The sequence below is a fragment of the Antechinus flavipes genome, chromosome 3 (assembly GCF_016432865.1).
Source record: "Antechinus flavipes isolate AdamAnt ecotype Samford, QLD, Australia chromosome 3, AdamAnt_v2, whole genome shotgun sequence".
NCBI lineage: Eukaryota > Metazoa > Chordata > Mammalia > Dasyuromorphia > Dasyuridae > Antechinus > Antechinus flavipes.
The window spans coordinates 115,405,494-115,418,030 of record NC_067400.1 but is presented as its reverse complement, the minus strand read 5'-3'; the positions used below and the strand labels follow the sequence as shown (position 1 = coordinate 115,418,030).

At 30.4% G+C, this 12,537-nt stretch overlaps 1 protein-coding gene across 3 annotated transcripts in view; it reads left to right on the top strand.

Annotated features, from left to right (window-relative positions):
- Positions 1 to 12,537, top strand: part of DACH1 (dachshund family transcription factor 1) — a 481,861-nt gene that overhangs the window by 423,485 nt on the left and 45,839 nt on the right. For all 3 annotated transcript variants that reach the window (XM_051983908.1, XM_051983907.1, XM_051983909.1), the window contains 2 exons: positions 2,035 to 2,186; positions 10,804 to 10,951. In XM_051983908.1, coding sequence (XP_051839868.1) covers positions 2,035 to 2,186; positions 10,804 to 10,951 — 300 coding nt within the window. The remainder of the gene's footprint in view (positions 1 to 2,034; positions 2,187 to 10,803; positions 10,952 to 12,537) is intronic.

Below are 12,537 nucleotides of genomic sequence, written 5' to 3'. Positions count from 1 at the left end.
GACCATGTATTATATGTATTTTTCCCTTGTATTTCCTAAAGTACTCACTACAGTGCTATGGATATAATATATGGATTATTGAATGAATGAGAGTGCTTGTAAGTTAGTTAAACTTTTGGGATAACAAATGCTTAGATAAAAAGTTTGTGGGTTGCTTGGAACAGGTGGAAATGATGGATGACAGAGTTAAATGTGAAAATAACATTATTTCTCAGAGAAAACCAAATCACATTTCTTAAATAATTTGGCTTGCTAACACCTAATGGGAAACTAATCTAAAACAATTGCTCCCATTAAAAAAAAATTCACATGAAGACAGACATTTTTAGCAAATGTTTTTGAGGAAAAAGATATGAGAAACAGCTAGTCATTTTTTTCCCTAGAAAGGTTTATGACAGCTTGGTAAATAGCATTCAAAATCCCCTGGGCCATATCTACTACTACACTGTCTTTGTTACCCTCATTACCCAACTTTCCCTCCCCAGATTTCTTTGATTTTAATTGAAATTGTGATAATTTAATAACAGTGTCACAGCCTACTTCTACTGCTTTACTTTCTCCATCTTGAAAAACTTGCTGTTCCTAACCATTGGTCATCATGGTGGGGAATAAGAGAGAGAAGCTATAGGGGGTAGTGGAATGTAGTGCCAAAAAAAGATACTATAATATTGATATTAGGCTTTTCTCTCTTATATCTTCCTGATTCACCATTTGTTCCTGGTTACTTTTTTTTTTTTTTAAGTTTATCATAAAGTAAATGGGAATGTAAAATGATAAAAAAAAAAAATGGATTTAACTTATATTGGCATTATCTAGGAATAGGGACTGATATCTCTCTATTGTAGGGGAAGATAAATAATAAAACAAATGAATCTAGTTTGAATTAAAGAAGCTTAATAGAATGATAGTATGGTAATAAAGAAATAAAATTTCACTTACATGAAATGAACAATAATATCAATGTTTCTCAAATGAATTATCTTGAATGATATTGAAATGAATTATTTTTGGAGGAGAAAATAGCAAAACATTTATAAAAATGAAAAACCATTATTCATAAAATTTAGCTATGTATATATGTATAAAATTGGTAGAACTTTGAACCTTTAACATGTGAATCTTCAACAAAGTTTATTTAGTAAGTATTAAAATGTTGCACCATTATAACTAAGCAGATTCACAATCTAAAATATTTCATTATGCTATCTTAAAGTGAAAAAAGTAAACCACAGTGTTAGAAAATATTTAATTAGAAGTTTTCATTCTATTTTCTATATTATGCTATTGCAACTTCATATAATTACCTATCCTTTACTACTTTTCTCCTCCAACTCTGGTGTTATATATTTAAAAAAAAAAAAAGAAAAGAAAATTATTATAGTTATCTAACTATAAAGTTGAATCATAATGAAAAGGTATTTGAGTTCAGTAGAGTTTTACTTGTTCACAGATGTAATGAAAATCTTAAGTAAAATTTTGGAGCATAACAATCAATTTAATTTTTTTTTTCAGTAAGACATAATAAAAATTCTAGTTTTATACTATTTATAGATTCCTCAAGGTCATATTCAAATTTGTCATTGAAGGAAAGTGTTAATTGCATTGGACACTTACTAATATATAAACAGCTCTTCTTATACCAAGTATATGTAATGCTAGAAAATATTCTATTGTCAATCCAAATAGAAAACCCACTAAAATGAGATAATTGGGAAGGTGCCCATAAAGGCAGGCTGAATATATTATCACAAGTATATGTGAGATAATATTTGTTTTAAAAAGATTCTATGGCACTGTAAACTCAGTCTCATTAGAGACTGCATTTAAAAGGCTTATAAAGTTACTCATTAATGTTATCTTGTTGTATCTCCACAGCTTTTTCATTAAAGAAAATTCAGCAGAAAGCATTTTCTCCTGATAGCAGGAACCAATTTGCAATAAATGTTCTGGAAACCACTAGGGAAGCCATTACTGAGGTCTAATAAAAACAGACAAGCGTAACTTGTTCTATATTTTTGTTTCAATCACATACAGATGAGACCCCGCTCTCCACACCAACCGCAAGAGACAGCCTTGACAAACTTTCTCTTACTGGGCATGGACAACCGCTACCTCCAGGTTTTCCCTCTCCTTTTCTATTCCCTGATGGATTGTCCTCCATAGAGACTCTTCTGACTAACATCCAGGTAGGCCTTTCTATCAGCCAGCATAAAGGAACATAAAAGACCTGGTTATAGATTTGCCTAAATTAATATAAACTATTCCAGCTTAATCCACTCATGAGATTATTTGAATTAACTAATTTATGGAAACCTCTTGCAGCAATTTAGATTTCTAAAAGGAGCTGCGCTAATCAAATGGGTTTAGAAACACTCAGATACAGTACATAAAATATAGATTGTATATTAAACTATAATAGAGACTTAGATGAAAGTGACATGGGCATTTTTCAAATCATTCTGCCTAAATGCTCTTTTTATTATAGGCTAATGGAATGAGTCTAACTGTTTAAATTTGTCTGATTTGCTAAAAAAAAGAGCAAACCGTTTCTAATAAATATTTAGTTATTTTAAAGAGCTAGATTTTCTCTGAGGAAATTATATGTTTAGCTCTTTGAAATGTGTCTAATATAAAGGAATACACAACAATCCCCTCTTTCTCAAATAAGCTTGCTTCAGCTAACATTCTCTTCAAAGAATAGACTTCAAAGAATAATATCAAACTTACTACAGATTTCCTAGGCAGTACTCAGGATGTGTATTTTGTGTACAATACAGTATGACTCAAAAATAGTCAAGATTTACAATAACATATAGCATGAGGCCAAGATAAGATGATTGTTTGGAATATAAGAGAGCATGATTTTTTTTAGCCCACACATGTAGTTATCATGTGGTCAACAGATGGGAATTGGGCCACAATACTGCTCATGTCTAGAACATTTTCAAAAATGGGTGCATTGGAAAGGATAATGCTCATACTCTATGTTAATTTTATCACTCCATTCTTTAAGTGAGATTTTTCATTATGCTTTTAATACCATAGTAAATTTTTTCCCAGTGGAAATATAATTAATTTTATTTACCTCTACAAGGATAACATAGAAGCATTTTAGAATGTAAAATATCTCTTTCTTTATTAATGTAGCATTTCTAATATTAAAGTAATTAGAATTTCCAGAACTGCATTAAATTATAGTATTTTATATCTCAGGCAAAAAGAAATTAAGTAAATATATGAATGAACAATCTGCCACCAAACTTTAATAATAGTCACATATTTGTTCTGTTTTATTTTTATCTTTTTTTAAAATTTGATTTTAAAAGGCAAGTTGTTTTCTGTTTTGTATGTATAATATTATTTTTCCCTAACGAATTTCAGGAATTTCAAAGTAGATCCCCCCAACCCCTCCAGACTTCCAAATTAGCAATAAAGGCTTAAGAAAAAAGTTTCCATTTTTATTTTTAATTGATTTGGAAACAATTATAAATCAAGAATCTTTTATTTCTTGAGATGTTAAATATTTATTTATCACTCTATAACTAATTGTTTGCATATAGATATTACTAACTAAAACCATATCAACAAGGAAGCTGGAATTTAATTTCACCTTTAGAAACTGTAGCATTTCTGGATTTCTTCAATTTAAACCAGCTACATACTTTTTCTGAATATGGACTTTCTTATAGTATTCTGTTATCATATCTCTTAAGCTAAATAGGGTCAAGCCAAGGGTTTTAAGATGAACTACCCCTTCACCTTCCTCCTCTTCTCTGTCCCTTCCCCCCAAATAAAATCAAACATAGCCTAATAGAAATTATATGTGAGACATCTTATACTCTAATTATAAATAAACATAGAATGTTTTTAATCAGTACACATTTTTAAGATGTATTTGATTTTCTGATCAACAAAAAATATTTCTGCAGATTTTGATGCATCTCTGCCCTTTCCCATTTCTAACACCAATACCCCTTCCAACTAATAGCATGCCACAATATCATTAAAACCTAGCATAATATTGAAAAAGATTTTTTTTAATGACTTACAGCAGCACCTGAGGTTTTCAAAAGCTTATAGTTGCTAGCAGGTTTATTATTTCTACCATTTATTGAGATCAAACATTGTCCTAAGTGGAGTACAGTTACAGAACTAAATATGGTAGCTGCTGGCCTACTGGGCATACTATATAAATGTGCCATCCAAATTCTAATTTGGGTAATTGCATTTTCTCTACCTCAATTTCCTCTGCAGTTTCAATTAGATGTAATGGTGTTCTTTGCTTTCTATATAAAAATGTTTAACATACTTACTGTATGCTTGTTTTATACTCCTTTTTTTTTTTAATGCAAGAGTAAGAGTCATGCCTTCAATGATAGATAAAACAATATATGATTTGAAATACATTTAGATTCTTAATATGAAATAGCCTATGTATAAATGTGAAATTATTCATAGCTTTAAACAATTTCTTCTAAATTATGGTCTACCAAATAGGCACTAAAACAATGAAAAATGCTTAATTTTTGCCATATTAATAGTAATTTGTGTTTTTTATATACAGGAAAATAAACCTATCTATATATACATTGAATGTGAAAGTAATTGTTAAATGCATTTCATAATATCCTCCCATTTAAATATGATACATAATTCGATATTAGAGACAAGAAAAGCCAGGGAAATATAATGAATGGAGGATAGGCTTAAAGTCAAGACTACCTGGGTTCAAATGCCATATCTTCTAAAATGATATTTACTATTTGTTTGAGTGAAACTAATTTTGCTATCTATGCAATTTTGAGGAAGTAACAACTTCTGGGTCCCAAATCAAGTACCTAGTACCTAGGCACTTCCTCATGTGGAAGAGATCACAGGTTTATTTACATATAGAATAAAGGTGACTACTAAACATATCACTAAGATAAGTGCTGAATTTTTATGGAAAAATAATATATCACTATTGTAAGCTCTAAATCATTGCAAACTTTCTATTAATATGTTTCTTGAATATTGTGTGAAAAGAAGGAAAAAATTCCAACTAAACTGATCCTTACATTCTACTTTAATCAATAGCTATTATTGAATAAGCAAGATGAAGAAATCTATTAAATCCATATTCAAACTCCAATGTAAAAATTGGATTTATTTCATTTCAAATGTTTACTTGAATAACCTGTGGAATGTTTTAGTATTAACTGTCGCCTAGTTTCACTCAGTGATTAACAAAATTTCTGATTTTAATGAATTGGAAATAAGTACTGATTTTACCTATTATAACTATATACTAATTTTCAGTTTGGTCTTGCATGAGCTCATTACAGACCATAATTTATTTTGTTAGCAAAATTACTTACAACTAGAATGTGAAAGTGTTAAGTGTTAGCACATTCAATGTGCTAAGTGCAGAGAATACAAAGAAAAGCAAGAAAATAAAACAAAGTAAACTAAACAGCAAAAGCTTCCAAATAAAAAGCAAACAAAAGAAATTAAAAACAAACAAACAAAAAAATAGTCCCTGCTTTCAGAAAGCTCAATCTCATAGAAATAAAAACATGCAAACAATTATATACATATGTATATATACACACACATACATGTACACACAATAAATTGGTCTCAAAGAGAAGGTAGAAAGATTAAAACTGACTAGGAAAGACATCTTGCAGAAAGTTGGACTTTACTTGATGACTCAATGGATAAAGTACTGGATTTGGAATCATACTACTTGTGTGACCCTGGGCAAGTGAATTGATTTTCAGCCTCAGTTTTATCATCTATAAAATAGGGATTATAATAATACTGCCTACATCTTGAGTTGTGAGGATCAAATGACTTAACATATGTAAAGCTATTTGAAAATCTTAAATCTTTTTTAAAAAGGCTAGCTATTAAAATGAAATAGGATCAATTTATTCACTCCATTTAATTCACTGTCTTGTTGGCAAAGCCAAGAAAATAAAGTGAAAGAAAAAAAAAAAAAACTGGATTAATTTTGTTCAGACCAGAGCTAATAAATATTTCTCTAATGAGATATTTGTGAACCATAGGATCATAGCTCTAGGATTAGGACTCTTGAAGACCACATAGCCCAATCCTATTATTTTATAGACAAAGAAGGCTTGAGGAGTTAAATCAAGTTATTCAAGGTCACATTGATCATATACATCAAAAATAGGAGTAGAACCTAGATTTTTTTAACCTAAATCATTGTCTATAAAGCAAATCATACTGCTTTATTCCCAAATAAGGAGAATTGATCTAAAATGGGTAAATTTCAGGTTTTCAACCTTTTTTCTACAGTTCTCTGTCTAAAAAATCTGTAAATTGCTTTTTAGAATAAAGCTTTTAAAGTTATAAACCTAATATTACAGAAGAAAATAATATTGAAATAGTTATTAATATATGGCAATAAGAAATTCATGGGAAGCATTTTTAAACAGTTTACTTATGGATTTAAAATTTTTTTTTGTTTAAATTCACACCTATCTAGAGAAATATCTGTGTAAGAAGCTATCACTATAAAATGATCTTAATTTCTTTATTTGTTATATTAATGTCAATTAACTTAATTAAAAAAAAGTATGAAAAATCAAATATAACAGAATCTATGCTATGAAGTAGTGAGCTAGAATATTTCAAATGGATAAAATATTCTGTGAAGTTATGTTTGCTCAACCAACTCCACAGGGAAGTCTGTAGAGCCCTGATATCCCCTAGTTTTATATTCTATGTGGGAGGAGCAGAACTGTAAAAAGTATTCAGAGGTGACCTCAGATACCCATATTCCAATGATTGCTTAATGTAGTGGAAAGTATAGTTTCATCCTTCCCAATGACTGGACCAAACAATAATATATAGTAATGCCATGCATTATATATTTCTGAGTCACATGGGAGGCAATGCATTAAAAAACCTATCCATGTTGATTCGCTCATGCAGCAGGCATTGGAAAACTTCACATTTTAAGATGAAGATATCTTTTTCCACCATCATAACAATTTCTGAAAGAAAAACCCACTTGCTACTTTTGAGTCCTTATTTTCCCCTTCTACTGTTTAAAAGATACAAAGTTTGAGAGATCCATAGGATATTTCTTTTCTTAGAAGAGGGGGAAGATAAAGATCACAGAAAGAGAAAATTCTATTTAATTTAATAAATATTTGTTAAACATCTCTTGTAGAGTCAATCTGTTAGGCCCTAGGAATATAAAGACAAAAATAATTTCATTCTCTGTTCTCTAGTAGCTTAACAAAACTGGCCTAAGCATTCTAGCCCCTAATTTATCCATAAAATACTTTAGGCAAATCACTTACCATCATTAAAATCTCAGATTCCTCATTTGTAAAATGAGGGAACCTATCAAAGTATCTTGCACATAGTAGGCACCTAGTGAATGCCAATTGAATTGAATTAAAGGGAATGGACTAAATCTTTTCAGCATATGTCATGGACTCTTGTCAATTTGGTAAACTGTCAGATACTTTGTAGAAAAACATTCTTAAACAATTGAGACAAAAGCAAAATTTTTTCTTTGAGGTTATTTAGTATGAAAATGTGGTTTTCTTCCCTGTTTTAAGTTCATAGATCCCCTTAAATATATCTATAGAAAACTTGAGATACCATAGACCTCAAGGTTAATATCCTCTGGTCTACCTCTAACAATTTGTAGTTCTTTGATTTTAAAAAGGATTTCTTACAGCTTAGATTGTCCAATTTAATTGATAATTTTTCATGTGGTGTTCTCTTATATTTAATTCCAATGAAGATTTGTTTTAAATAAATATATGACCCCCTTATTTACATGTTGGCATAATAAAAAATGCATCTATTAAAAGAAGAGTTTTCTTTATGCTAATAATTGGACTAGCTTTTTATCATCTAAACATTTTCTAGGTTGCCAAAACCATTGAGAAGTTGCCAATTACATTCAAAGGACACTTAAAACAAACAAAAAAACAACAACAACAAAAAAACAACAACTGAGAAATGCATTCTATCCCTGGGGTATGGTGAAGATAATCAATCCAAAAAAATATCAATCGTCTTGGAAAACAAGGAAATATGTATATTTATGACTATCTTTATGCCCTATCCAAAGAGAAAAAAATTGGAGGTCAATCAAATACAGTTTCTCTTCCTTTTTCTCTGCCATAAACTATATTAAAAACGAATCAAGAATGTGGATTTTCAACATAATTATCATTATGTAACTTCTAAATCACCAGAATTTACCTCCCCTTGTGGGAGATACATCCATTTTGTTAACATCCTATGTTGTGCTGTATTTCACATTGTCATTGGCAGCATATTGACTTAATATCCAGCAAGAGGATTAGACACTGCCTGGCCAAGTAAGACCTAGCATTTAGTGTGATCTTTTGCAGATGATCCACCTGGAGAATATACAAGTGTTTATTCAGAATTGAAATTACTATTATCACTGAAGGCTAAGACGTGTCCTAATGATTTGTAGATATCATGAATAGTACTCAATATTGCTTTCTTTGCCCCCTGCTGTATTGAAAATAGTTTGCAATTTAATCAGTTTTGGGTATTTTTTGCAATAGGGCTGTCACTGGCAATAACTCCACTTTGCATATGCATCAGATTGGCACTACTGCAGATTTTTGTTCACATCGGACTCCTACTGATGTTCACTGATTTAACATCTAAAAATGAAACTTAATTTTATATAGCTTATAAGGAGTCTCTAGAGAGTCTTGTATACTAAAAGCTAATATTTTTCAGACATAATCAGCAGGAACAGGTAATGGATTACCATTAGCTACATTAGCAGAAACATAACGAAAGGAAGTCAGCTTCAGGATATGATTTGCTCTTAACAACTTTGAATTTTACAAAGATATATAATATAAAAGTGCACAAATCAATGTTGCAGCTTCACATTATTCCCCATGTTTATTCATAATGATTGTTTCATATTTAAAGAACACCAAAATATTGTGTTTTGTCAGCCAAGGACAATAATAGTTTAATAGTAATTTATTTTAAACAGCTACTGATAATACAACCAATCAACACATTAAGTGGTGCCAACATTGGCATCTTGCTAAATAATCTCTAGACATTGCACAGAGAGTACATCTTTCAAAGATAAGTCAACAAGAGCAATCAGAGCAGAAAATTAGAATTTGGTATCTTAGAATTAAAATACAGCTAAACTAAAGTTTTAATTGGGGTGATCAAAAAGGGCACTTGATGTAATGATATCTTTCATTTGTTACTAATTGTTTGTTCTCGATGAAGAAAAACATTTATTTGAATGTTGCTGAATTGAGTAAAGATGGCAGTGGTATTAACAGCTAGGTTTTATCGTAAAACATGATGGATTAGGGGAGGGGCTAAATGTTGCGGAGAAACCCTTTTCTAACTTATTTTATGGCAGAAGCATTTTTTCCTGTATTTTCTTGTGAAAAAGTTAGTAAATTGGGTATAATAAATGCAAAGTGATTTGTGTGTGCTTGGAAAAGTATAAATATGGTTATTAAGTGATACTGGAATTCATAGTTGAATATACAAGGAATGAAAAGTTTATATGTACTGTGATAGCCCTGCTGAAGGGCAAGGCTCACATCATTCTGCCAGGTGCCCCATCTTGAAAGAAAAGGGATAATTTTGAATCAGAACTTTTCTTTTTAATCATGGTTTTAATTGAAAGTGCAGTTCATCATATTCATAGTCTAACAAAGGCATCAATATAGCCCTCTGTTTTTCTGGCAGTATGCATAGATGTATTATATATTATTATTTCAATTTATCATTGGAGTTCTTTGTAGATTCAACCTCAGAGAACATATGAAAAAAAAAGATTTTGGATATTATGAAATCCTAATATTTGAAAACCAGAATAAGGATCTAAGATGAAGGAGTACCTTCTTTACTTTTTGGATGAAGAAAATGAATCCCAGAATGATGAAGCAATATTTTAAAAAGTGTCAGAACTAGAAGAGAATTATAGATTTTATGACTTCCAGTTCAGAGTTCTTATAAATAAACCACAATGACCACTTATAAAGAAGTTTATTTGTAGAATCACCAAGCAGTTCTGTTCTTAAAAGATGGAGTACAATCATTTAAGTTGTATCCTGAAACTTACAAAATTGGACATTGAGTATGACTGAACTTCCTCTCTAAGTGCTTTAAAAAAAAAAAATTATGTAGATAAGTATCTTATAAAGTCCATCTCCAAAAGGCAATCTGTGACTTAAAAGGCCACTGAAAAGTATTCCTGAAGTCTTTAATACAGTTTTGTTTCACTTCTATTTAAAGATCTCCCTATATTAGATAACTACTTTCTGCCTACTTCTTGTACATGGTAACACATGCAAAGTAATTTGCAAGCCCCAATGTACTACATAAATTTCAGGTTATCATTTTTATTATATTTGAATAGATGCTCTTTTTATCTTTTCATCTTTTCATTTTATCACAGAAATATGATTATCTCATAAATGTTTCCTGAGACATGCCCTCTTAGTCTTAAAATTTATAAAATATTTTCATGGACTATTTTAGACATAGAAATCCTGAGTGACTGAAAGCAGCCATATCTATGACATCTTCAAATTTGTTCTAGTAAAACATGTTAATGATTGCTGGAAGGCTTATTTTTCAGATAGAGTATATTTTCCAACATTCACTGTCCCAGTGTATGCCCAGAGTGCATTGTCAGTGAAAGGCATTAATTAGCATGGATGTTTTACGTAAAAATACTTTATGGAATGAGCAAAACTGACTCTGTACCTAAACATTATAGTGATTGATTTTACCTTTGAACAGGGGCTTTTGAAAGTTGCCATAGACAATGCCAGAGCTCAAGAGAAACAAGTCCAATTGGAAAAAACAGAGTTGAAGATGGATTTCCTAAGGGAACGAGAACTAAGAGAAACTCTTGAAAAGCAGTTGGCTATGGAACAGAAGAATAGAGGTATGTAACAGTGCCAAACATAGTACATTTATTTCAAATGTTTAACATAGAAATACTAAAATTTTCCAAATTTTAACAGTTATTAACACAGTATATTTACAGTAGCATTTGAACTATAGACTCATTCTATTTCTGGCCTACTATTTTAATCTCCAAACTTCATGATCTTTCAAGTCCACATCATAAGACATTAATATTTATAAATTATCTTTTTAATCATGGAAGTCTGATTGCTTGTCCTAGTTTACTGATTTGATATAAGAATAAGCTCTGATCATATTACAAAAGTGAAAGATAACTTTCCATTTAGTCTGCATTCACTTTTGAAAAATTTAAAGTATTAAATAAGGGCCCAAAATTAGTCTACTCAAGCTGTTTTACTTCTCCAAGATATTTATCAATTGAAATAGAAGACTGATGAATTATCCTAATAAGTGGTTAAAAGTGAGTATTTATTATTGAAGTATATGATATCTTGACCTTGCAAAATCAAGCACATATTCATAGATGAATCTGGCTCCTTAGTGCATAATCTAACATGTCTGAGGATGGTAGTAAGGAGGATTTTATTTTAATTCATTATGAAATGAATCAACATCAGAGAGGCAGATGGATATAATGGACATAGTGCTGTTCTTGGAATCAGGAATATGTATGTTCTAATCTTGTTTCTGAATAATCATGAATAAATCAGTCATTTAAGTCTATAACTTATTTTTTATAAATGGATTGACAGATTGACATCTGTCAATATCCTATCCAAGAAACAATAGATCCTTGAAATATGGACAAAATATGCACATATATCTTTAAAGTAATTTTAATATAATTATGGGTATTTTCCTTACTAAGTTGAAAAGCAGTGTCCTTTTTTATCTATCTGACTTTTCAATAGGATTGAAATTAAGAAGTAAAATTTTATAAAAACAAAATTGGCTCAAAATATCAACTTTATAAATCAAAACTGGGTAAGGTGTGGCAATTTGTCTAAACAAACAAAAAAGAGTTCTGGGACTTTTTAGTGAAATATTAGGAATTACCAGACTGATATAGCAGCCAGAAAAACTAAGGCAATCCTGACCTATATTAAAAGAAGCATAATTTTCAGGAATAAGGCAGTGATATTCCTGCCATGTTCCATCCTGGTTGAGGACACATTTGTAGTATTTTATTCAGTTTTGAATATAACAATTTAAAAGAAACATTAAAAAGCAACAGAATGTTTCAGCTGATTAGCCAGAATATTTCTTCCATAACTATATGAGGTTCCTTTGAAGAAACTGGGGATGTTTAGCAGAGGCCAGAGCAGTTTGAGAAATATATGATAGTTCTTTCTAAAACTAGGAGGGATGTATGAAATATGCAAAAAAGTTCATCTAGGTTTTATCAGAGTACAGCAGCTAAAAAAAAAAAAGAAAAGAAAAGAAAAGAAAAGAAAGAAAAAACTAAAAATCTCCTAACTAGGAACCAGGTTCCCCACCCCCCCCAAAAAATGGATAAGATAAGTTTAATGGATTCAAAACTGTTGGGTTAGTTTTATGGTTTGATGTCAACCTGCAAAGAAGTCTTTAGTGACATGTCTAGTG